At 39.5% G+C, this 26423-nt stretch overlaps 1 protein-coding gene across 10 annotated transcripts in view; it reads right to left on the bottom strand.

Annotated features, from left to right (window-relative positions):
* LOC132104528 (receptor-type tyrosine-protein phosphatase U-like) overlaps positions 1 to 24243 on the bottom strand; it is a 281009-nt gene extending 256766 nt beyond the window's left edge. For 8 of the 10 annotated variants that reach the window (XM_059510070.1, XM_059510071.1, XM_059510074.1 and 5 more), the window contains exon 1: positions 23860 to 24242. In XM_059510070.1, coding sequence (XP_059366053.1) covers positions 23860 to 23929 — 70 coding nt within the window. In that variant the 5' untranslated portion in view covers positions 23930 to 24242. Of the gene's footprint in view, positions 1 to 23859 lie in introns of all 10 variants that reach the window. The other 2 variants (XM_059510078.1, XM_059510079.1) reach the window with 1 other exon arrangement.
* Between the last annotated feature and the right edge of the window lie 2180 nt (positions 24244 to 26423).

Raw genomic sequence — 26423 nt, 5'->3', positions numbered from 1 at the left:
TATTCAAGAATGTGTACTTTTATATATAATGACCTAAAAGCATTACTGAACAATTACCTTTTACAAACGCAGAAATCACAACATTAAAACAACCCGCCTAATATGTAGTCTCTCTTGAGCAGCCAAAATGTGCTGAGGCATGAACGAACAAAGGCACACTGTAAAAAAATTCTGTAAATTTACAGCATATTAACAGCGTAAATATACAGTACTGAACTGTTTTCTAAAATTACGGTGTCTTACCGTAAATACACACGTGATCGGTGGGAGAGGGGGAACCAAAGGCTAGCTGACGCATGGAGGAGCATGGTTTCAGTCAAAATTTTATGGATTTCATCTCAAATTGACGCTCATTTACAGGTAAGCAGATCAAAGTCTGAATAAATGTTTATCTTAAATTGTAGCGTTTTTTGAATGTGGGCACAATATTTTAATTTACCTTTGACAAATCTTGCCAAGACGGTGAACTAGCATAATTTACAAATTTCTCTTGAAAGTTAAGTGTGTGTATATGTGTGTTTGTGAAGGAGAGATTCTTGCAGCTAATTGCATCGTTGTTGTTTTTTTCTTTCCTGGTGTAAAATCCTGTAAATGTTAAACTTGTAAAGAGTTAAATATAAAATACTTGCGTTCGCTGATTATTTCATTGAATATGAGTTTAATATATTCGGCAACAGTAGAAGATGAGCACGTGATCGGTGGGGGAGGGGAGCAACGGTTAGCGTCTGATACCAGAGAAAAGCATCATCAGTCTCAGTGAATATAACATAGTAAACGGATTTTATCTCAAATTTAATCTCGATTACAGATAGCAGATAACGAGAATCTGAAGTAAGTGTGTTTGCTTGATTTTCTGAAACACTTATTTGCACAGTTATATTTACATTTTGCATTGGCGCCAACCCAGTGTGGTTTAAAATGGAGGATTTGCTTTATTTGCATTCTTGTTGCTAAGTTAGGTGTGTTTAAAGTTGGTAACTTATATATTAACCTAATATACGTTATAGGGAAATCGAAAATAGGCCTGTAAACTTAATTTTACCTAGGAAGCATAAACTCACCGCCTTTTGCATGAGCACTTGACTTGATCGATGGATGGAGTAACGTTATGGTGAGAGACGTTTGTTTTTTGGGAGTGACAGATTAGTTTTAGTGGAATATTTGCGCGAATTTCAATTTAAGTCGTATCTAAATCAATTTGGAGTGTAATCTAAATATATTCTAACTTATTGTTTATTAAGTGGGCTTTGTATGTGAGCACATTTTAATCACAGATTTTGCACTGGATTTATTGGCACAAATCTCTATATCACAGAGCAAACATTACTTCATTCACTTAACTTACATTCTAACTTGTTCCTCAGCCTCAAATACAGTTTTGTGTGTGAGAGAGAGAGAGAGAGTGTGTGTGTGTGTGTGTGTGAGAGAGAGAGAGAGAGAGGAAGAGGAGAGAGCAGTAGACAGAAAATTTTTTAGTGTTTTGAATGAAAAGTTGAAGGATGTCCCAGGATGAGAACATATATATGGTACATTATGATTCTAACGTTAATGTCCCACTTCCAGGAACATGAAGACGGACTGGTTTCACATGCAGATGTAAGTATTTAATTCTTTCCACTTCACCACATTATATTATGTAATATTCTTATTTGTGTATTGTGTGTACTCTACAGGTTGCAGCATCTGCATCTGATATTGAGAAGACACTCAATCTACCTGCCAATCCTCATCTGATTTTGCTGGGTTAGTGTGTCATTACACATGATGAAGAGACATTTACTGATGTTTTAGAAATAAAATTGTAACATTGCTGTTGTGCACGATTGTTAATATTGCTTTTTTTTTTTTTTTGTGAGTGTCCAGTCAACATTTTTGACTGCAGTTGCAACAGTGTTTGCTGTGTACTACATCTTCAACCTGCAGTATCAAGAGGCGGCTTGTTGCACGTAAGAAAGGTAAGTGTTTTCCTCTTTGCGTATGTTTTTAACACTCTTAGAATCTATTGTAACACTTTATAATAAGTATACAGTAGTAATAAATTATTTGCAAACTAGTGACAGATTATATATATATATATATATATATATATATATATATATATATATATAGATATAGATAGATAGATAGATAGATAGATAGATAGATAGATAGATAGATAGATAGTTTGCAAATGATTTATAAGTGCTTTATTACTTTATACTTATTATAAAGTTTTACCAAATTAATCTAAATTCTAAACCAAATTAATTAATTAGAATTTTGAAAAATGGTTATTATACACTTCGGTAATGTGTAATGCAACTTTCCTTAGATGATTCTTTGGAATAAACCCAGAAAGAGGCTCAAAGACCTGCAGAGGCAAGGTAGTCTCCAAGAAGACGGGGAAGGTGGTGAATAAGAAGTCTACTACAGTCAATCCAAAGGTTACCTCTCTACTAAAAAATCTAATGGACTTCAAATGGGATTTCATCTAGGCAAGTGAAGTTACACATACATTTTCATTAAATACAGTTCTTAATACAACTTATTTAACCGTTTAAACACATAAAATATTTCTTACATTTAAACTTGTTTAACAAAAAAAAAATCAACTTTTAAAAGTAGTCAGTCGAAAAATTTTGGTTACTAACGTCGCGTCCCTGTAGTTTGCATTGCATAAAATAAAATAATTTACAGCAAAGAAACGGTTTTATAGATAAAATATCCACAAACCTATATTTGACCCAAAAAAAAATGCAAGTCGTCAGCGGCACTGAGAACTACTCTGAAGAGGAAACAGTCCGCACTCATTACAACCCCTATGTTGTTGCGACTGTCATGTCCCGGGTGCTGGGTTACACAAAAACTTTATTTTTTTTTTTAGAGTACATGCACACTATTAAAGCAACTGATGCAAGCTGTTAATCAGTTAAGTTGGTCCACTAATGTTGCTCAAATGCACCGTTACCTCTCCGTCCTCTAACACCCCACTTTATTCCGCAATTTACAAATTAAGTACTTGTCATACTAGTAGTGTGGAAACAATGGTTGTTATTTTAGTCTAAGAGTAAAAATGAAATTTAAAAGGTAAAAATAATGATGTCGACTAATTATCAGCATCGCCACAGTTGATTACATCGACCAATTGTGACAGGCCTATTTACAATAAATCTTGAACTGATAAGAAGAAATTATACAATTAGCAATTAAAAAAAGAAAAGAAGCATTTTCCACTTATATGAATAATTAAAAATTGTATGCGAGTGCTCTACACAGAAAAAAATTTAATAAGATTTACTTTGCGAAAAGTAAAGAATTTGCACAAATATATTTTAAGTAAATTTGACTGCTCTAATATAAAGTACAACTCACCTGTCATTCTCAGGTTAAATTTACTTAAAATATTTAACTTAACGTTCATGAAGAAATTAAGTAAATATGTTTTATAATTTTTTTTGTTTTGTTTTGTTTTAATTTTTTCAAATTACATCTTAATGGTTAAAATACATTTTAGAAATCAAATAGCATATCCAATTAACTGAAATCCTGAAACTGATTCAGTTTAACAATTTATCAGTAATTTATTTTTAGGAAATACGTTTCTCAAATTCCATTTTTATTCAAACATGGAAGAACAATTGTGTAATTATTCCTTAAACATCATTTTTAATGATTATTATTATTATTTATAATACTATAATTCTTATTTGTATTATTATATTACTTTGAAAATGACACATTCTATTATGAATTATATGACACATTCAAATATGATTATTATTGATTTATTCTATTTTTTTATTAATCTAGTGTTCCTTTTTTTAATTAGCTAATTAAGCCTTTGGATAACTTTACAAAAAATTATAAGTACAACTTCTAACATTTTATTTTATTAATTAACACACTAATCCACATCGCGATTTCAGTTAGTGTACAACTCTATTTTATTGTATTCATCAAAAATGTGACAAATTCTGTGACAATCCACATTATTTGCCTAATTCTGTTTTCATGACCCGATTCCGTGATTGCCTCCATGTTTTTCACATCGTGGAAATCGTAGGGTCCTAAGTTTCTGAAATGTTTGTGTAGTATTATATATATGTTTTTTGCCATGTTCTTTTGAAATTCTGCTGATGATATTTTAACTTAAAAAGGATTTTTCTCAATGTTTATGTTTCAGACTACACCCCTCCCTGGCTACACTTGCATCAGAGTTGGTGACAGTTTTATGTTTTTGAAACGTTCTTGGACTGTTCTACAAATCCTTGCCAGGTTTTGACTTTTATTACACCAAAATAAGATTCTTGTTCAGAAGTTGTTTGCCATTTCTTAAAGGCTGTTTTTAGGGGAACGTACACTCCAAGCCCATGCCCATGCATTGTCATACTCATAGCACACAGCTACACCTTAAATGGCTGCTTGTTTTGTGTTTTATATGGTCAACTTAAATTAGTTTAAATATGTCTACAGACTTTTGCAGGGTTCATTTTGCACATTGTCTGTTTTGTAATGCTATGGTTAATTTTCTTTTCTCTTCATCTTATCTTTCTCTAATACATACAAAGACTGATTCTTCCATTTTAGATTGCTTTTTTTTTGAGAAAGCATTTGAATTATTGGTTGGGCACTTAAATAAATAGTGTGCTATAAGAAATACCCCCTTGGTCTTCTCTTTTCTGTGTATTTGCTGCCACTTTTCTGTATACATGAAATGCCAGTTTGTGAATTTGTTAAAATACAGATATTTTTAATAAAGTTAATGATTGGCAAAAATGCCAGTTCTACGGTTTAAAAAAAAGAAAAAACTAGAATACAGTAATGATACTGTAAAATTACGGTACACTGCTGGAAACCCTGCTGCCAGTATATTACTGTTAATTAAAAAAAAAAACGTAATTCAGAAAACTGTAAAATTACGGTACACTGCTGGAAACCCTGCTGCCAGTATATTACCGTTAATTTACAGAAAAGCTGTAATTCAGAAAACTGTAAAATTACAGTACACTGCTGGAAACCCTGCTGCCAGTATATTACCGTTAATTTACAAAAAAGCAGTAATTCAGAAAACGGTAATAAAACTGTAAAATTACGGTTTACTGCTGGAAACCCTGCTGCCAGTATATTACCGTTAATTTACAGGACAATTTTTTACAGTGCATGATTTGAGATCTGGTGGATTTGGAAGCCACGGCAACAAATTGAACTTTTTGATTCTGAATTATTTTTTTTATCTTTTCAGGTGTCAGGGTGCATTACAGTATAATGCTGAAAGAGGCCACTGCCGTGAATTTGTGTACATGGTCTGCGACATTATTTAAGTAGCTGGTACATCCAGGATCCAAAGTTTTCTAGCAGAACATTGCCCAGAGCATAATACTTCCTTTGTCAGCCCACATTCTTCCCATAGTGTGTCCTGCTGCCATCACTTCTCCAGCTAAACAACACTGTGCACACAGCCTTCCACCTGAACTAAAAGAAAATGTGACTTTTCAGAACGTGCAACCCCATTGCTCCACAGTCCAGTTCTGACACTGACATTCCCATTGTAGGCAGTGAAACAGGGGTCATCATAGGATTCTGACCGGTCTCCCTTGGGTGCCCATGACCCTGATGTAGCTTCACCACTTGTCCTTCCTTGCACCACTTTTGGTAGGTACTAACGACTGCATACCATAAACAACCCACAAAACATCACCATTTGGCCCCCAGCAAATAGTAAGAGTAGGATTAGTGTTACTGTGGTCCGTCCACAGTTGTTTTCTTCATTTCACTATAATATTATTTTTGTTTTTCCTATATAAACACACACTAGGTGGACGTGTTTGACCGTTGCCCACACAGCTGTGTCATGTGATAATGATGTCATTATGTCAGATTGAGTTAGACCTTTCGGACTGCACCATTAGAGTTTCATTTCAGAACTCTGTATTTCAACTTTCAAAAAAAAAAAAAAAAAAAAGCATCTCATGTGCATTTTTACTCCATTCCACTGTCCATCTCTCATGTTTTCAATGCAAAAAACACGCTCTTTGTGAATTCTTTTCACATAGCCACATTTAGATGTCTCTCACACAACTGCTACTTTTTACACCATGAGCCACAATCTGTGTAAATTATCAACTTCGAACAAAAATGAGTGTTAAGATGAAGGCATCTGTTCTGACAGACGTGAGACTGGCTCATCAGCCTCAGAGAATCAAATGTATTCTTTGATGCTGTTGGTTTATTCTAAGATCTCATAGTGTTTTTGCTAGTGCGTTGGTAGATGTTGAGCTTTTGCTCTGATCTGAGAGCAGTTGGCATATAGAGGTGTCAGAAGTATTGTTTCCCAGTCTGTCATCAACTACTGAGATTCTTCAACTGATACGCCCTCAACACAAAAAGTCAGAGTTCAAAGGAAATCCAAGTTTTATACTGGTACATTGACTCCACTCATGTGCGCTCATCTCATAAATACAAAAATTCTGACATGATTTTGAAAGTGGATTATAAAATGTCCAGATTATCCTGGCCAAGAACCACCCACACAGACAGGTAGACTGGCATATAAAAAGACACTCCGCAGTCAAGCTATTTATGTGACTTTTGATGGTGAGTAAATCTTTTGATATGAAAATTCTAGACCAAAAAATGTGGTAGGACATTCAAATAATGGGGCAGCAGTCTCCATGAACCGATGTATAGACTATACCACACAAATTAGTATAAAATGTGTGCATATGTCCACTCCATTGAGAGAAAAATCAGAATACACTCTTTGGCCTCAATGATATCTGGTTTATTTTAAACAAACTTTGAAAGTAAACATTGAAAATCTTTCAAACACTTGACGCTTCTAACTTGGCAAACTTTGGCAAATACAGTGACTCAGTGGCGTAGGTTTCATTTGAACATAACTCCATCTCTATGACTCAGAGATCTCATTTTTAACCATTGGAGGCATCAAATGCTGCAGGTATACACTGATGTGTTTTTGCCAAAAATGTAATCCCAGAAATAAGTTGGAAGTTGGAACAGATTTGTTCAAAATTCTAACAGAACAGCAGTTAAGTCCATTTATGTCTATTGGGCATATGTATTCATTTAATAAACCTTGCATCTGTTTACTATATTAACCTTTTAATGGACATTAAAGAGGCCATATGATAAGGAATCAATGAAAATATTTGAGAGATCTCAAGTAATGATTCAACACAGATTGTTCCAGAAATCCCACATTTGCCCACCGATTTGAGGCCTACTTTTTCTTTCTTTTTGTTACATGTCACTAATCCTTGAGTTTGATTGCATGAACCAAGACACAATGCAGCTTGTGATATTATCTCCTCTCACTTCCTGTGTCTCTCTTGTGCTGTCATTCTCTAACCCTTCTCCAATGGATTATTAATTAAACATGCAAGACTCTAGAGTTTTACTTGACATCCTTTGGTTTACAGGCGAAAAGACGAGCAGATTGGTGTCAGAATGGGTTAAGAAGCTTGATTCTTTGCATCTGTCTCTCTCTCCACCTATTGAATGAGAGTGAGACAGCTAGTGATAGAAAGCAAAAAATATATTGCTCTTATGCTAACCCTAATATGTGTCCCCAATTAAACGGTGATAGACCATGACTTCCATTGTCCCAGGATCTGGTGCTGACAATAGAGATTTGCCTAGTGTGATTAGGACACCATGTGGAACTGTTTCTGTTCCCAAATCTCTCTTCCAAATGATTGGCGGCCTTAATTAAGAAGTGGCTTTGTCTTTTTTTTTTTCTTGCTACGCATGAATGAGGGAGTAATGGACAACGGAGAGAGTGCGAGAGATCGAGAGAATGCAGATTTCGGTTCCAAAACATAACCCACTTTCCGCCTCTGCATGTAATAATGGGTTGTCTGGGGATTGAAACAATAAAAGAGTGCGTGATGTGGGAGGGTACGAAGAAGGGTTATTTCAGATGGGAATGCTGAAGACTTATCTGGAACAAAAAGGCTGAACATCGAAGTTCATTCTAGGTTCGGCCCACTGCCATCACATCATCTCTGCAGCAACCAGGCCTGCCAGACCCATGGGAAAGATGTTATTACTGAACAAAACCTTTGTTTTTGCACTTGTTAACGACCTCTGTGGTATAAAAATAGAGCCAGAAAGCATCCGAAGTGGCAGGATTTCTCAAATATTCCATTTTCATTCTTTCTTTGCCATAACGTTCCCAATTCCTCGTCTTCCTGTATCTGTACTCTTCTGAACACTGAAACCGGGACTGCATCATCACAACACGTCGCTCAAAACTACACAAGGTCACATAAAATTGACAGAGTGCTTCCAGTGAGAACACCAAATGCTCCAAAACATCCTTCAAACATTTGCACCTCATCAGCAGTTAAGAAGCAAGTGTGAGCTTATGTGAAATCAAACCAGCCTTCTCTTTAAATGAGACAATCCATTTGGATTCACCTTGGCTTCCAACATCACTTTGGCAATAGTAACAGTAAGTATCTCAGAAAAGGTCAATTATTCCTCTATAGTAGTCAGAAGAAACTGCAAAGAAATACAGTAACTGAATAGCTATGTGGCTTGGTGAGGAGAGGTGTGCTATTGTTTTATTAATAGCTTTATATGATAAGCTTTGTAAAGGTGTAAATCACGTTACAAGCGTAAGAAAAAAGTTTTTTCACCATTTTACTGTTACTCATAAGTGTAATTCAAGTATTGTGAAACTGCAGCTTCATGCTAAAGCAAAATAAATATGATCTGCTTTCTTCTGGCCATTCTGGCAGCGAGAACGATCCAGAACTAAATGAAGATGAATGTTTTGGCATATGATGTGTTTATTGAACCAATCAGATAAGAGTTAATGAAGAGTCAGTCAGAGCCTCATGTGATTGGCTACAAGAAGGTAATGGACCCGCCCTCTCCCTCATGCTTGCAAAACTCAGTTAGTGAGAGAATTGTGCCAAAAGCGCAGAGAAAAGAAAGATGGAGCTGTACATATTGGTTTACTTCGGAACCTTTTTGCCCTAGCTGCACAAGTCATTTAGACATTTGCAACAGTTTGTTTTTTTTCCAAAAAAGCAAATTTAATTTACACTTTTTTACACTATTTACACTACAGTTGTATGTACACTTCCACAGCTCTTACCCTGCGTATGCAAATCTATTTGCCATTAAATTACCTGCATAACTTTACGACTTTTTATATCAGAATTGATATAAATCTTGCATCAGCAAATTATAAAGTCAGAATTGCATGATATAAAGTCACAAATCTGACTTTATTTCTCAGAATTGCTATATCATTTCTTAGAATTGCGAGCTTATATCACTCAGTTCTGACTTTATAATTCACAATTGAAAGTTTATATCTCACAATTCTGAGAAAAAAGTCAGAACTGTGAGACAAAAAGTCTCATTTATCTTTTTAAACACATTCAAAGTTCGCCTTGACATACTTTCCTTTTTTCAGGTTTTATTGCAACTACTTTATTGTAATCCAATATATACATCATTATAAATACTATAATTATACATTGGGAAACCAATCTCTGATACTTTCATAGCTCTGAAGTGATTATCTGACACTGCTATTGTCCTAGTTTCACTCATAGTGTCTCCAGTCATAACAACATCTGTGACACACCGACTATCCTCAACGAAAGCCTCAGACATGAAGAGGAGGTGTGTGAGGTCACAGGGTCATGAAAGGAGGGTTGAGTCTTTGATCTTCTCAATGTCTCTATGTGTATAGACCTTATGTAGCTCCGCCCCTTTTCAGCATTGCACTTGTTGTCTTCTGGCTTCCATTTGTAATTTCAAAGCATGAAGGAATAGGTAGAAGAATCAAGCTCCGCATGTTTCTGCATTAAAAAAAGTTAATTTGCATTTACAACATTCTCCACATTTTCTGTCCCTTGTGTGTTCATTAATTAAATACTTTGGTTAATCTGATGATGCTTTCAGCTGCCAATTAGAATGTAGTACTCGCAGCACTACAGTATTTGACTTCATGTTGAAATCCATGAGATTCTGCTTCATATCAGCACAGAAAGTGTGTAGTTTCCATATGGATCTGGTCTCTACTTGCCCTTGAATAGTGGGTGATGGTGCCCACTTTACTGTCTGTTGTAGGGGTTGCCAGTGGGAAAAAGAAACAGCTGTTACCCCAGGTGTTACAGTATGCTGGCACACTTGACAAAGTCACCTTCCCCTCTGACTTCATGTCAAGGTACAGACGGGTGAATAAATAATACCAATTCTTCACATGATAGGTATCCATACTAAGTGGTTGATTGTCTGCATTCCAAAATAGTGTGTTTCTTCAAATTCATATGAAAGTACAAAACTGTCTGCTGCATGTTCACACACCTGTTTTATCTACAATGGAAGTGAGTGATGATAATGATGATAAACCTATCTCTCTTTTGGGTGAATGAATCCTTTATTTGGTTAGACAATTCTTTGGACAGCAGTGCGGTAAAGCAGTGCTTGCCAAACTAGGAAGAACCATCAGCATCTCTGAAGAACATGAGAGGTGAGTTTTGTGTGTTCTCCAGTGTGTGTGTGTGTGTGTGTGTGTGTGTGTGTGTTTTATGGATGTGTGTAAGGGGGCACTGAGGGTGCCAGTGTCTTCTGCAGTTTTGGGAGTCTCACAGTCTTGTACTCTCATACTTTCCATGTGTCAGGTAATCACAAGAGGCAGACAGGTGGTGAGTTGAAATGAGATTTATTTTTACAAGTGCAGCAGAACCGGGATGCAAAGGTGAGTAATGAAGTAGATGATAACGTTCACTGTGACTTAACTGAGAGGTAACCCAAGTCTCTGGTTTAGGAGCTGGAGGAAGAGTGCGGGAAGGTTCTCAGAAGGAGGACGGTAGGCTGACGGCTGACGAACGGGAATGAAGGCTTCTGAAGGTAAGTGGTTTTCTCTTGAGGTGAGTAGCGCGGGTGAGTCTGTTGTCAGTGGTATTGACGAGGCCAGACGATGACTGGTGAGTGAGAGTGGTTTATAAAGGGTATGAGATGATGAGATGGCCAGGTGAGGGTGATTAGAATTCAGGGGAGAGTGAACGAGAGGGTGGAGCGAGTGAAGATGATGGCGTGGCTGTGACAGTACCCCCCCCTCCCCCTCCCGAGGCGGCTCTTGACGACTGAGAAGAGGGACGAGTACGGCGACGAGGTCTCCCGCGACCTCTAGGTGCAGGACGGTCCGGATGGTCAGAATGGAACTGGGTGAGTAAAGTAGGATCAAGGATGTCATCTTGATGAACCCAGGAGCGCTCCTCCCGTCCATAGTCCTCCCAGTCGACCAGGTATTCCAACCGGGGACCTCGTCGCCGAGAGTCTAGGATGTTACGGACTCTGTAGATGGCCTCCTCTTCAACAGGAATGGGAGGAGGAGGTTCATCCGCCGGGGCAGGACCTGAGGAGGGAGGAGTGACAGGTTCAGTGTGAGGTTTGAGTAAGGATACATGGAATGATGGTGCAATTTTATACTCAGGAGGAAGGTTGAGACGATAGGTGACGTCATTGAGCTGCCTCTGCACAGTGAATGGTCCGATGTATCGAGGACTCAGCTTTCTGCAGGGCAGGCGGAGACGTATGTCCCGCGTCGAGAGCCATACCTTCTGCCCGGGATGGTATTGAGGGGGTTCGGTTCTACGACGGTCGGCTTGTCTCTTGTGTCTCCGCACTGCCTGGTGAAGGTGTTCATGAGCTGAGTCCCATACCCTCTCGCTTTGATGGAACCAGTAGTCGACAGCAGGAACTTCAGACGGTTCACCAGACCAAGGGAAGAGAGGAGGTTGGTAACCTAGAACACATTGGAAAGGTGTGAGTCCAGTGGTGCTCTGGCGGAGGGAATTCTGGGCATACTCGGCCCAGGGGAGGAACTGGTTCCAGCTGTCTTGGTACTGGTGGCAATAGGATCGGAGGTACCATCCAATCTCCTGGATCTTCCACTCAGTCTGGCCGTTAGTCTGAGGGTGATATCCAGAGGAAAGGTTTACCGTGACTCCGAGGAGTTTGAAGAAGGCTTTCCATACCCGAGAGACGAACTGTGGTCCACGATCTGAGACAATCTCTTCAGGGATGCCGAAGTTTTGGAAGACGAAAGTGAAGAGAGCTTCGGCTGCTTCGAATGCGGTAGGTAATCCGGGCAATGGTATCAGCTTGCATGACTTGGAAAACCGGTCTACTACGACGAACACACAAGTGTTTCCGTTGGAACGAGGGAGATCTGTCATGAAGTCTATCCCAAGATGGGACCACGGACGCTGAGGAATGGGTAGAGGAACGAGTTTACCCTCCGGTAGTCTTCTGGGAGTATTGGTAACGGCGCAGACTGAGCATCCCTTGATGTAACGTGAGACGTCCTGGGAGATGGATGGCCACCAGTACCGTTGAAGGAGGAGCGAGAGGGTACGCCTACTACCTGGATGTCCAGAGCCCGGGGTAGAGTGTGCTGAGTCCAGAAGGCTGGTACGGAGTTGAGGTGATACGAAGATGAGGCCTTCTGGACCTCCCGGCGGAGCAGGTTGAAGATTGTTAGCTTGGCCGATTTGGTCATCAATGTCCCATAAGATGGGGTTGAGGCAGATGGCTGGAGGGAGGATAGGTTCAGGAGGGTTTTCATCAGAGGATGCTTGATGAATAGGAGATAATGCGTTAGCCTTGGAATTATTGCTACCGGGACGATAGGTGACCCGGAAATCGAATCGGGTGAAGAAGAGTGCCCAACGGGCCTGACGAGGGTTCAACCTTCTAGCTCCTCTCAGATATTCCAGATTTCTATGGTCGGTTATGACTTCGAATTGATGATTAGCTCCCTCCAGCCAGTGTCTCCATTCTTCCAGTGCTAATTTGATAGCCAGAAGTTCCCGGTTACCGGCATCATAGTTCCGCTCCGCCGGGGACAGTTTTTTGGAAAAGAAGGCACATGGATGGAGTTTAGGAGGCTCACCCTGCCGCTGAGATAATACAGCACCAACTCCAGTGGATGAAGCGTCGACTTCAACGATAAATGGAAGATCGGGGTTGGGATGTACCAGTACAGGGGCTGTGGCGAACGCATCTTTGAGGTCGTGGAATGCTTGGATGGCCTCAGATGACAAGGACAGAGACTTCGGCCGGCCTTTCAGAGAGGAAGTTAATGGATTAGTGATGAGACTGAAACCCTTGATGAATCTCCGGTAGAAATTGGCAAATCCTAAAAAGCGCTGAAGTTCCTTTACCGAAGTGGGCTGAGGCCAGTTGTGAATGGTTTCCACCTTCCTCTGGTCCATTTGTACCCCGTGTTGGTCAATGATGTAGCCCAAGAACTGTACGGATGGAATATGGAACTCACACTTCTCCAGCTTCAGATACAGTTGGTGTTCTCTCAGTTTTTCTAGGACTTGGATGACATGTTTGCGGTGTTCAGAGAGTGAAGAGGAGTAGATTAGAATGCCGTCATTATATACTATGACGAACCTGTTGAGGTAGTTCCTGAAGACCTCGTTCATGTATCCCTGGAAGACTGCTGGGGCGTTGGATAGTCCGAAGGGCATGACGAGGTACTCAAATTGCCGGAGGGGGTGACGAACACGGTCTTCCATTCGTCACCCCGCCTAAAGCGAATGAGGTTGTAGGCTGAACGAAGGTCTAACTTGGTGAAGATTTGAGCTCCACGCAGCTGTTCCAAGGCTGCTGGAACCAGAGGAAGGGGGTAGCTGTACTTGATGGTTTGAGAATTGAGATGTCTGTAGTCGATGCACGGCCGCAAGCCTCCGTCCTTTTTACCCACGAAGAAAAAGCTTGAAGCGGCAGGGGAGGTTGAGGTCCGAATGAACTGTTGACTGAGGGCCTCCTCCACATACTCCTCCATGGCCTTCTGCTCCGGGATGGACAGAGGGTAAACGCGTCCTTTAGGTAAGGTGGCTCCAGGTAGTAGGTCGATAGCACAGTCCCATGGCCGATGAGGTGGTAGTTTGGTTGCAAGTTGCTTACTGAATGCATCCTGGAACGCCCCATACTCAGAGGGAATCACTACAGACTGTTGAGTTTCGGGACTCTCGACGGTGGTCGAACTAACTCGGAACGAGCGCTCAATCTTAGATGAAGAGGGAGGTGAAGGTTTCTTAATTGAAGACAAGCAGTTGGAAAAGCAATATTCACCCCAGCATAAGATCTCTCCGGACCTCCAGTTGATGGTGGGTTGATGTTGAACCATCCAGGGGCGTCCCAGGATGAGCTCGGCAGTTGACTCCTCCAGCACCATAAACGATATCCTTTCAGTATGAAGACATCCAATCTGAAGAGTGATAGTTGGGGAAAAGTGACGAATCCTTCCTCGACCCAGGGGTTTGCCTTGGCTGGTTTGTACTCGGAGATCTTGGTGAGTTTTGAGTTTTCGAAGGTTCAATTTTTCGAGTAGTTGAGAGGAGATGAAGTTCCCTTCGGCACCGGAGTCGAGTAGGGCTTGCGCTGAGACACAAAGACGAGGGGTTAGGAGTAAGACCATAGTACGATTGAGAGTTTCAATTTTAGGAGGGACTTGAATGGTGCTTTCCGCAGTGCGCGAAGGACGCACAGGGCAGCCACTGAGGAGATGTTGATCAGAAGCGCAATATAAGCACAGGTGATTCTGAATCCTTCTTTGCCGTTCAACGGTGGAGAGATGATAGGAGTCGACTTGCATGGGCTCTGGTGCTGGAGGAGCGAGAGAGGGTGCTGGGAGCGGAGAACTGGCAGCGGCTGATGGTGTATGACCACAGGCTGTGAGACGTTGAGAGACTTGGATAGTTTTTTGGATGAGATTCTCGAGACCCATAGTGTCATCATAAACAAACAATAATTGCCGGATTTTCGAATTTAAGCCGTGTCGAAACACTGTCATTAAAGCGGTCTCATTCCAGCCACTAGAGGCCGCCAGGGTGCGGAATCGGAGAGCACAGTCACATACCGAGGATGATCCTTGTTGAAGATTGAAGAGCTGGTCATGAATGGAGAGTTCTTCAGCGGACACACCGAAAACCACTTTGAAATGTTGAAGGAAGCTGGAAAGAGACTGGGTTATGGGTGAGTTAGCGTTCCATATAGATTCGGCCCATTGAAGAGCGCGGCCAGATAACAGAGATATAATGAAAGCAATACGGGCAGAGTCATTATAAAAATGATGCAGTTGCATCTCGAAATATAGAGAAACCTGGAGTAGGAAGCCGCTGCAGTTCTCCGCCTCGCCTGAGTATGTCGCTGGTCGGGCCATGGGACTAGCAGAGGCAGCTACCGAAGCAGCGGGTGTTTGCGGAAGTGAAGGTGAGTGAGGATCTTGGCGGTCAGTAGCGATGACAGGAGGATTTTTTAGTATGGCTTGACTGACGGCTTGAACTAGTTCAGCGAATGTGTCCCGCTGCGGCGGATCCTCGGGTTCTGATGCAGCTTGCATTGTGATCGGTCTGGCCTTCTGTCAGGTAATCACAAGAGGCAGACAGGTGGTGAGTTGAAATGAGATTTATTTTTACAAGTGCAGCAGAACCGGGATGCAAAGGTGAGTAATGAAGTAGATGATAACGTTCACTGTGACTTAACTGAGAGGTAACCCAAGTCTCTGGTTTAGGAGCTGGAGGAAGAGTGCGGGAAGGTTCTCAGAAGGAGGACGGTAGGCTGACGGCTGACGAACGGGAATGAAGGCTTCTGAAGGTAAGTGGTTTTCTCTTGAGGTGAGTAGCGCGGGTGAGTCTGTTGTCAGTGGTATTGACGAGGCCAGACGATGACTGGTGAGTGAGAGTGGTTTATAAAGGGTATGAGATGATGAGATGGCCAGGTGAGGGTGATTTAGAATTCAGGGAAGAGTGAACGAGAGGGTGGAGCGAGTGAAGATGATGGCGTGGCTGTGACACCATGTTGCCACGATAGCAAATTTGCCAGCAAGATTAAAGTGAGATTATATACAGTAGTTGTGTGGGTTGTGTGTGTTGTGTGGCTGAGGGGTTGCTATTTGTTTGCCAAGGTGTCGTGTTCTGCTCTGTTTTTAAGGTATTTTGAGTACTACAGCATATTGCTACACTTTGAGGTTGCTAGGGAAATGATAAGCCGTTGCTAAGTATTTAGCAAGTTGTTATATGGTTGTTATGGTGTTCTTGGTGGTTTTCAGGGAATGTTATGAGGTTGTTAAGGTGCTTTAAGTGTTTGATGCTGGTGGCTCTTAGGGTGCTGGTTGCAAATAGTTATGAAGGTATTTTGAGTAGTTATGAGCATATGCGATTCCTGTGGTGTTCTGGATGGTTGGTAGGGCACTGCTATGCACTTGCAAAGGTATTTTCAGTTGTGAAGAGCATTGCTACATGATGTGGTTGCTAGGGGGTTTTAGGTGGCACTACTTTAGAGTTGTTATAGTGTTTTAGCATATTTTTATGTGGTTGCCAAGTCATGTTATACAGTCGCTAAAGTATTCTGAGTGTTTGTAGTGTGTCACCAAGTGGATTTTAGGGTGTTGTTAGTGATTGCGGGTATTTTGGTAGGTATTTTGAGTATTTATGAGCACATTGCTGTGTTGTTATAGCAATGCTATGCAGTTTTGAGTGGATAAGCACATTGTTACATAATGTGGTTGCTAGGGTGTTCTGGGTGGTTGCCAGGGCACTGACTAGCAGTTGTTAAGATGTGTTGAGTTTTTTTTTTTTTTTTTTACATTTTACTAGTGTTTTTTAGGGTGTTGGTAAGAAATTTTGAATGATTATGAGCATGTTGGTATGGGGTTCTGGATGGTTGCTATGGCTCTGTTATGAAGCTGAAGATGTGTTGAGTGTTTTAGCACTTTGCTATGGTTTCCAGGTCACTGTGTTTTAGAATGTTATGTGGGTTTTATGGTTGTTTTTAGGGCGTTATTGGTGGTTGCAAGTTGTTGCTTAGGAATTTTGAATGGTTATGAACACGTTGCTATGTGGTTTCTGAGGGTATTTTGGGTGGTTGCTAGGGCACTGGTATACAGTTGCTAAGATGTTTTTTTTTAGTGGGTTCTATGTGATTACTTACAGGCTTAAGTCCAGTAATCCTTTTTCAGGGTGCCAAGCAAAGATCCTTGGTCTGTTGAAGTAAGATACCTTTTGTCCACCATCTGCATGATTTGAGGTGTCATTCATGTCCATATTGCAAATGAAGCGGGATGGTTAATGAACTGCATTTTCTTATAAAATATCTTTAACAGGGGCGGACTGGCCATCGGGAGCACCGGGACATTTCCGGGTCATTGTGGCCTGCCGGCTGCCGCTGTGCAGTCGATCAGGCTGACGTGCAATAGGCTGGTAATGTATGCAACTGCAAATTAATTGATGAACTTATGAATCTACAAATCAGGCAATCGTGGTGTGAAAATGACACCACCACATGACCAAACATCATCGAAGCACTGCCTAATTGGCTATATCCAGAGGGAGGCTTTATGTTAGAAAATCGCTCGCGCAAAAAAATGAGCGTAAACGCAAAGGAGGAGCAGAGAGGGAATGTATAGAAAAGGAGAAAAGCCCTGGCCACAGACGAAGCAAGTTGCTGCAAAATCCCAGCCATGTTCACCAGTAAGGTAGCAGGTCGGTCAGAATTACTTTTATATTTACTAAGGATGGGAAGGTTCACTGAAAAAAAACCGGAAACCGTTCAGTTCACCACACTCGGTTCTGCACGCGCTGGGACCGTTGTTCAACTTAAATCTGACAAAGCATCTGTAATATATGGTTTACTATAAATAACACGTAAAACAAACAGGTTCAGATAATATATGTTTCTGTTGATGCATGCGCATTCTGGATTCCCAGACATTACAACAACAGCAAAAAAAAAAAGTGCATTCTCTTAAAGTGACAGTCTTTATATTAATCGAACAGCAGCAACAAAGAAATCACTCACTGCTCTTGATTGAAAAGCTTTTGTAACTTTAATGAAGAATGATCTTTCATTTATAGTACAAAAAGCTATGCAGTTTTACATATGATTACTTTATTCAATTTCTGTACCTAAAAACTAATGCAAGACCTACCTAAAAAAACCTGAAAGTCAGTTTATTTTATTTATATCTTTACTCTATTGTATTTATTTGCTGTTGCTTGTTGTTAGAATATTCTTAATAATATGTATAAATACTCTAATATATAAAAAGTGACTCTAAAACCGTGAAACAAACCGAACTGTGAAAAAGTTGAACTGTTCCACAATAATATTTATATAATCATTTGGCAGATGGGCGCTTTCATTCAAAGCGACTTAGAATAGATAAAATCTATAAAAAAATATATATATATACATATATATATGTTTTAAAAGAGCATCTTAATGACAAACTAGCACACTGTTTTACATATGGGGTGTTGCGCCAGCGGGGAATAGGTTACTTAACACTAAGCAGTAAATCACATCACTGTTTTTACAGCTTAGTGTTAATTAACCTATTCTGAGTTCACTATAGTCAGTCTTTTCTTCTTTTGTCCCCATTTGCAGACGCCTCCATTCTTGACATCTGTATGCTAAGAGAAAATAAAATTGGAGATATTAAAGGCTCCCTTTGCATGAAAAAAATGTGTTGCCCTGGTGATGGAGTTTTGAGGAAGGAATGAGGCTGAGGGGCGGGTGCTAATGGCTTGATGGCTTCTGGGAGAGGCAGAGGCAACAATGCAGTGACGGCACCTGTAGGTCAGAGCTGACAGGCCCTGCATGCTAACCCACGATGTCTTGCAGGTGAGCAGTGCAGGGATGCAGTGGTGTGATATGTCTCAAGGCTGTCTGTTTAGATGCAGGACAGGAAGGAGACGCACAGATTGCACATGTGAAGACGATCAGCACGCAGAATGTGGAGCAACACGTTATGACAAGACAAGACTCCCACATGCAAGCACAGCAGCACTGTCACACCACACTCAATTTAACCAACCATTCCAAGAGCACAGCGAAACTGGTGGGAAACTAAAATGGCAACTAGAATCAAAACAGACTGCATCTTGACTTTAAACTAAGCATTTATCACAAGATTTTATTCTTTCCATTTGCTATGAATAAATAAAAAAACAAACATTTCTCTTATGTTCTGAGTCTCAGAAAATGCATGTTTAAAGATATTTTATTAGAACAATCTAAACACTGATTTATACATATATATAAATGCAGCTTTACTGAGAATAAGAGACTAGAAAAACATGAAATTTAATTATTCACATCTCAAAAAAGTGGAATATCATGGAAAAGGTCCTTATTTTTTTGTAATTCAAATTTTAAAAAAGCTAACTTTTTTATACTGTAGATTCATTGCACACAAACTGAAATATTTCGAGTTTTTTTGTTTTAATTCTGATGGTTACGACTCAAAATTAAGAATTAAAATTAAGAATTCAGTACCTTAAAAAATTTGAATATTCCATTTTGAGATTGATTATTTTGATTAATTTTGAGTATAAATACTGGGTACCTCTTGGGTTAGTTTAGAACATGCAACCACAATTATGAGAAAAACTACTGACTTGACAGTTGTCCCGAAGACAGAGTGCTGTAATAAAAATATATTCAGAAAGTTCAGTTGAAGGAAAAAGTGTGGTAAGTAAAGGTGCACAAGCAACAGGGATGACAACAGCCTTGGGAAGACTGTCAGGAAAAGCTGATTCAAGAACTTGGGAGAGCTTCACAAGGAGTTGACTGAAGCCGGAGTCAGCGCATCAAGAGTCACCACACTCAGACGTCTTCAGGAATAGGGCTACAGCTGTCACATTCCTAAAACCAAGTCACTCCTGAACCAGAAAGAAAATGTCAAAAGCATTTCACTTGGGGTAAGGAGAAAAAGAACTGGACTGTTGCTCAGTGGCCCACAGTCCTCTTTTCAGATGCAAGTAAATTTAGAATATCATTTGGAAATCTACGTCTGGAGTCTGGAGGAAGACTGGAGAGGCACAGAATCCAAAGTCCAGTGTGAGGTTTGTGAAGTCAGTGATGATTTAGGATGCCGTGACATCTGCTGGTGTTGCTCCATTGTGTTTTATCAAGTGCAAGGTCAATGCAGCCATCTACCAGGGGATTTTGGAGCACTTTATGCTTCCATCTGCTGACAAGCTTTATGGAGATGCTGATTTCATTTTGTTGCAGGACTTTAGCACCTGCCCACAGTGCCAAAGTCTTCAGTGTCACATGATCCTTCGTAAATAACTCTAATATGATGATTTGCTGCTCAAGAAATATTTTTCGGATTATTATCAATGCTGAAAACAGTTGAGCTGCTCAATATTTTTGTGGAAACCATGACACATTTTTTTTCAGGATTATATGATGACTACAAAGTCCAAAAGAACAGCATTTGAAATTGAAATATATTGTAACTTAAATTTTGTATTTTGTAAATATTTTACTTAATTGCTATATTTATGTTAACTGATGTAGATACACCAAATATTGAAAACACTGTCCGAACGAAGATTCTTTTTCAACACAGTCATTCTAGTAATAGAATGTGAGCAACAAACTAAAAAAATGTGAGCGCGATGTCTTCAAAGCCTCTGAAGACAGTATGGACGCTGTACAGTGTGAAAGCGTTTGAGAGAATGAATAGCCCAGCGATTGCCCTCTGCTGCCCTCCTTTATAATATCAACCACCTACTCTTGCTCTTTTCTGCTGACTCTGGTGGGCTGCTGGGATTTCAGGACACTGTTCTAGTTCAATTCACTCTTTCTACCCATGACTCTCTCGCTCTAATGTCTCCTGGCACTTTGAATACAACTTAGTGTCATGCAAAAACTATAACCTGGTTTTGTAGGTTCTCTGGGATTAAAGCTGACTTGTGTACTTTTTTTCATGTTAAAATATTTTCTCCCATTTCAGCTAAATGTGCAGATAGAGTATGGTTTCATCAGCATTTGACAAGTAGATTAGTTAACATGAACCAACAATGAAAAATACTTAATAAATGTTAATTTCGACATTTACTAATATTTTATTTAAAAACATATCTGTTAATATTACTGAACGGGCCTGAGCTAACACAAACTATGATGTATTTTTTACCTTACCCAAGATTACTTATTACTGTAACAAATGTTTTGCTCACCGTTAATGTTTGATAACACATTAACTAGTTAGACCATATTGTAAAGAGTTACTAAATTTGTTTATTTGGGAAGAAAGGAGTGTACAGTAAAACTAGCACTAGTCAATTGCAGTTTAGTGGTCATTATGCACATTTCTGACTGCAGAAATCAGCAATCACAATAAAAATTTTCGTTGAAAATTTCATTACTCAATACTGAACAACACAGTAATTTATTCATCTATTTATTAAGACAAAGCCTTCCTTTTATTGCTATGCCTTAATCAGGAGATGGAAGTTTAACGATGCAGCAGTGATTAACATCAAATGGAAAGCTGAAAGTATTTCCTTCTTATAAGTTGCCAAAACACAACAGCATACGGCAGAGAACTATTTTACTCGTTTGATAAATTAAAGGCCAATTGTGTGGTTTTCAACTGTAACTGTCAAAAGCCAGTTAAATAAAGAGCAATAGTTGGTATTACATCACAAAGCAGAAATATGTGAGTGAGCTTGGTAGGGAAGAACTCCGAAAGAACAGTTCACTCAAAAAGAAAGAAAAGAAAAAAAAATCTATCATGATTTACTAGCTCAAAACCCATTCATGTCATTCCAAGCTCCTTTCCTGTTGTTTTTTTCCAGCTGAATTAAAGGGGTAACGTTCTGAAGACGACTCGTTTGATGTATTCCAAGTCAGCATGATGAGGAACAAGCCAAGTTGTTGTTTATAGAAAGTCTTGTCTCTGGTGAATCTCTAAAATCTCATTCACATCCCATTTTAAAAGTAGAACACGCCAGTTTTGATGTCAAAGACACCAAACGCCATTGGAAAACCAATGCAAAAAGACACGTATCTCTGAACATGTGGAATGAAGGATGAGATTTCAGAGTTATAATGGTGTGGAAAATTATCATTGAATAATTGATTATTTTGAATGGCTTAATAAGACTTGGAATACAGAGTCATATTGACTAGTTTTAGCGACTGACTGATTGATTTTAAGGACAGAATTGCCATTTCGGGGGGTGAACTATTCCTTTAAAACCTAGCAGTGCCTGCCTAGTGAGCAACCATTCTGTGTCCTTGAACACATTTTGTGAAATGCCCACTCACTTTAATTTGGATTACTGCAGTGAGAGACCCTCTGTAACCTTCCTCGCCCCCAATCGCAGCCACACACATACACGCACGCGCACACACAGACGCACGCTGTCAGTGTGTCAGTGAAGTGAACTTGCACTCAGGTCTCATTACCTCCCACACACACCCCACTGTGTGTGATGCTGTAATCTGACAGTATGAAGGATGCTTCAAAGACACAGGAAAATCGACTTAAACATCACAAAACATGCAGTAAGCTTCCCGAAATCCATCAGTTAATAGCCCAACATGTACTCTGACAAAATGTAAATGCCACCAAATAGACAGAACAGAACTATGTAGATAGTAAACAACTAATACTGCACAGTATGCACTTAAAACATTTATTTCGTCATGTAAGATAAAATGTTGCACCATCCTTTTTTTTGAACACAATGTCTTAATTGAGACAGAAACAAAATAGTTTCAGAACAGTTCCTCATGATCCCACATAGGACAAGCGTTTTGAACAATCAATGGATGGACTGATTTTTTGCAGTTTGACAGTCTTCACACATTTATTTGCTGGGTACAGCGTTGAAACCGATGCAGGAGCTCAAAAATGCTTCCTCAAACCAACACGACCTGCCAAGCAAAGCCAGAGCAGCTACAGCAATGATATCTGATGACATGAAAGACTTGAAACAAGCAGAAAATGTTAAGTACGGAGGTGATATACAGGAGTCTGACAGAAGCTGATCCTCAGGACATACCTCTTCATATTCTTTTACTCACCGAGTCTCAACTGAAATGAAATATTAGATTGGATCTACAACAGACATGAATTCATGAACAGTAAATAGATGATGGATCATCTAACAGCGAGTCAAGTTCATTCCACAACATGGACAAAACTGTATCAACAAAGAATATATTGATTTATATTTTATAATCCCCATAAATTTCAGTTTTTTTATTACTTTTTTGATTAGCTGACTAATCAACTTATAATTTCTTAAAACAGTTACAAATAAATATTATATTTTTTCTTCTTCTTCTTCTTTTTCCATAGTCATGTTGTTCAATGCCTTCTTTCTTTCTTCCTCTTGAGTAACAAAGAAGATGTTAGGCAGAATGTTAGTGGCTGACAGTCTCAGTCACCATTCACTTTCACTGCAATTTGTATCTATACAATGAAAATGAATAGTGACTGAGTCTCTGAAACCGCCTGACATCTCCTTTTGCATTCCACAGAAGAAAGTTGATAAGGTTTTGGAACAACATGAGGCGACTAGCCTATAAATGATAACAATTTACATTCTTAAATTGTTAAAAAAATCTTTTATTAACCATTTATATATATTGACTGATGCATTGAGCATTTCTGAAATATAGCTTCATATCCAAACTGCCAAGTTGATATTTGAACTTCTAAAGCCACCGACACATTGATTTACCATACACATATCTGTCATAATTTAACATCAGTCTTCACGTTATTATCTGAACAAGAGAGATTAAGATCCATAATATAAAAAATTATTAAATGTCCATGAAATGTCTATGAAAAACTTATTTCAACTTTCCACCTCATTTATTCAGATCAGAGTAGCTTCATCCTAAATCTGATTTGTCTCTTCTGTGATTCCCGGGACAGGGTGTGTGTGTGTGTGTGTGTGTGTGTGTGTGTGTGTGTGTGTGTGTGTGTGTGTGTGTGTGTGTGTGTGTGGACTGATGTGGACCGTACGGCTCCGTGTAATCAAAGTCTCTCAAACACTCGTGTCTTACCTGTTGGCCCCTCCAGACTTTCCGCACAGACCCTGGCGAGGAGAAACAGCAGAACAGCACACAGATGCATAGCAGCGTTTAAAGTCCAGCAGGTGAAGGCAGGTGAGATGCTGTGAGCGAGTGTGGTAGAGTGTGGTAAATATCCTGCTGCTGCGCCACTGAGTTTGATCCAGAGACGCGCAGCGCGGACCCCAGATCTACCCGCTGACGTCACGGCAAACTATCAAACCCCTCTCAACTCCGCGAGCTCTACCCCACGAGCAGAGGAAGGGCTATGGCGTCCCCCGGTGGCTAGTCACCAGAAACCATCAGTCAGCTGCTGGAGAGATCGTCGAGGCAAACCGACGCTTAAACGCAGATCGCATTCGCGCGCTATTAAACATTTGGAGTCGTCAGTGCGAGCATTCAGTCTAAGACTTTAAGGAATAAACGGATATATATAACTCTCTCTCTCTCTCTCTCTCTCTCTCTCTCTCTCTTATAACACAGTGGTGGCAAAAGCTGTTGTAAAGGCAAAGGATGCTCACGCCAGATGTTGATTTGATTTAGTTAACAGAAGTTAATTGATAAAGAAAATCTCATCATTTTTACTCAAGTGCCTAACACTTTTCACAGTAGCCTACTGTAGCTTTGGCAGGAAGATTTCTTCAATCATCTTGGAGACGTTGCCACAGTTCTTCTGGACTGAGTCTGTCTCAGTTTGTTCGGTTTCTTCATGTAATCTCAGACAGACTGATGATGATGAGATCAGATCTCTCTGTGAGGAGCACTGGCTGCTGTCAGCCAAAATCTCGCTGGATTATTACAATTGATGGCAAAAAGAATGTTTGTTAATGTAAACTGATATTTACAACTGACACACTACAGCAAAACATAGAAAAAACTGACTTAAAACCATTTTTAGCTGGTGAAAATATAGTGTTCTAATAATGTTGGCCACCACTGTGTGTGTGTGTGTATATATATATATATATATATATATATATACATATATATATACACAAGCACAGTTGTGTTCATAAGTTTACATACCCCTTGAAGAATATGCAAAATGTTAATAATTTTCACAAAATAAGAGGAATCATGAAAATTGCATGTTATTTGTTATTTAGTACTGTCTTGCATGAGCTATTTCACATAGCATGTGTTCATATAGGCCTATATATACACCCGCTCTTTTTAACAAAGAACTCTCTTCCTTATCCTTTTCTTAACATCTTACATAGAACCATCTTCACTGTTTGGGTTCTTGAGATGGCTTCAGTATGTGAGCTTTTGATGTTACATTATAACAGGGTCCTCGGTTCTTCTCATGGAGTTTAGTCCCATCCCCACTGTCACACCTGAACCACATGAAGACTTTGGGGTTCATTAAAAAGTTAGACATTCCAGAAAAGAATGTCTGTGGAAAAATTTGTTTTAGAGGTAGCATTCCTGCATCACAAAGAGAATAATTTCTGAAAAACTAGAGAATAAGAAGTTATTTGCAGAATGTGGATAGCTTGTCAGGCTGTGGTCCTTTTTAATTGTACTGGAATTGAAAAATGAAGGAAAAAGACCAGGGCCTTCATTTATCAACAGTGCTTAGAAAATGTTCTATATTTTGCATAACTTTTCACACCAATTATGCAAATATCAAGCGTGAACTATGAAATTGCTAATTGAGTATTTGCAATTAAAGGACACAGGGAACAAGCGGCAGCACCTTCTTTTTGTATACCACCATTCCACCACTTTATTCTCTGCACAAGCTTGCTCAGTGTTGTGCTTAAATTTACACACATTCATATGTATAAGTACAAGTTGGTAGATCCCGCACTTTGCATGAAACTGTTCAGAAAGACTGAGCGCTCCTGATTCAGAACAGATTTGATCTTATTTATCATACTCTTTGCTGACAGGAACAGTACAGTGGAGTTATTCATCACACAGCATCAAATGTTAATGAATTTAAGACTATTAGTGTCTCCTTTTGTCTCTGTAAACCTAGTTAGCTGCCGACCTACACAATAAGTGATTATGTCAGTAATTATTTTGGAGCCACTGTAAAAAGACCATGTCATATATAATATAATATAACATAATATAATAAATTATCTCTAATGTATGCGGCTTGTATAACATAATATAATAAATTATCTGCAATGTATGCGGCTTGTAAACAATTCAGAATACATTCACCCTGCAAAAAAACGCCTTGACCCCCCATTTGACCCCCCACCCTCTTCCTGATTTATATATATATATATATATATATATATATATATATATATATATATATATATATATATATATATCCAGGATAAAGATTAAAAAAATATTTCTCTTCAAACTACGCAGAACAATAATAATAATTATTATTATTTCGACATTTATTCGTACACTGAACCGAGAACCGTTTCTGTCAGACGCGTCCGATTCGAGAACCGAGGAGCTGATGATACTGCGCATGTGTGATTCAGCGTGAGGCAGACTGACACACAGAGCGTCTGAACCGAACTGATTCTTTTGGTGATTTATTCTGAACTGATTCTGTTCTAATGTTATAAGCGCGGGTAAACCGA

Source organism: Carassius carassius, chromosome 25 (assembly GCF_963082965.1).
Source record: "Carassius carassius chromosome 25, fCarCar2.1, whole genome shotgun sequence".
Lineage (NCBI taxonomy): Eukaryota > Metazoa > Chordata > Actinopteri > Cypriniformes > Cyprinidae > Carassius > Carassius carassius.
The sequence above is the reverse complement of the archived record's forward strand: the minus strand, read 5'-3'. Positions and strand labels throughout refer to the sequence as shown.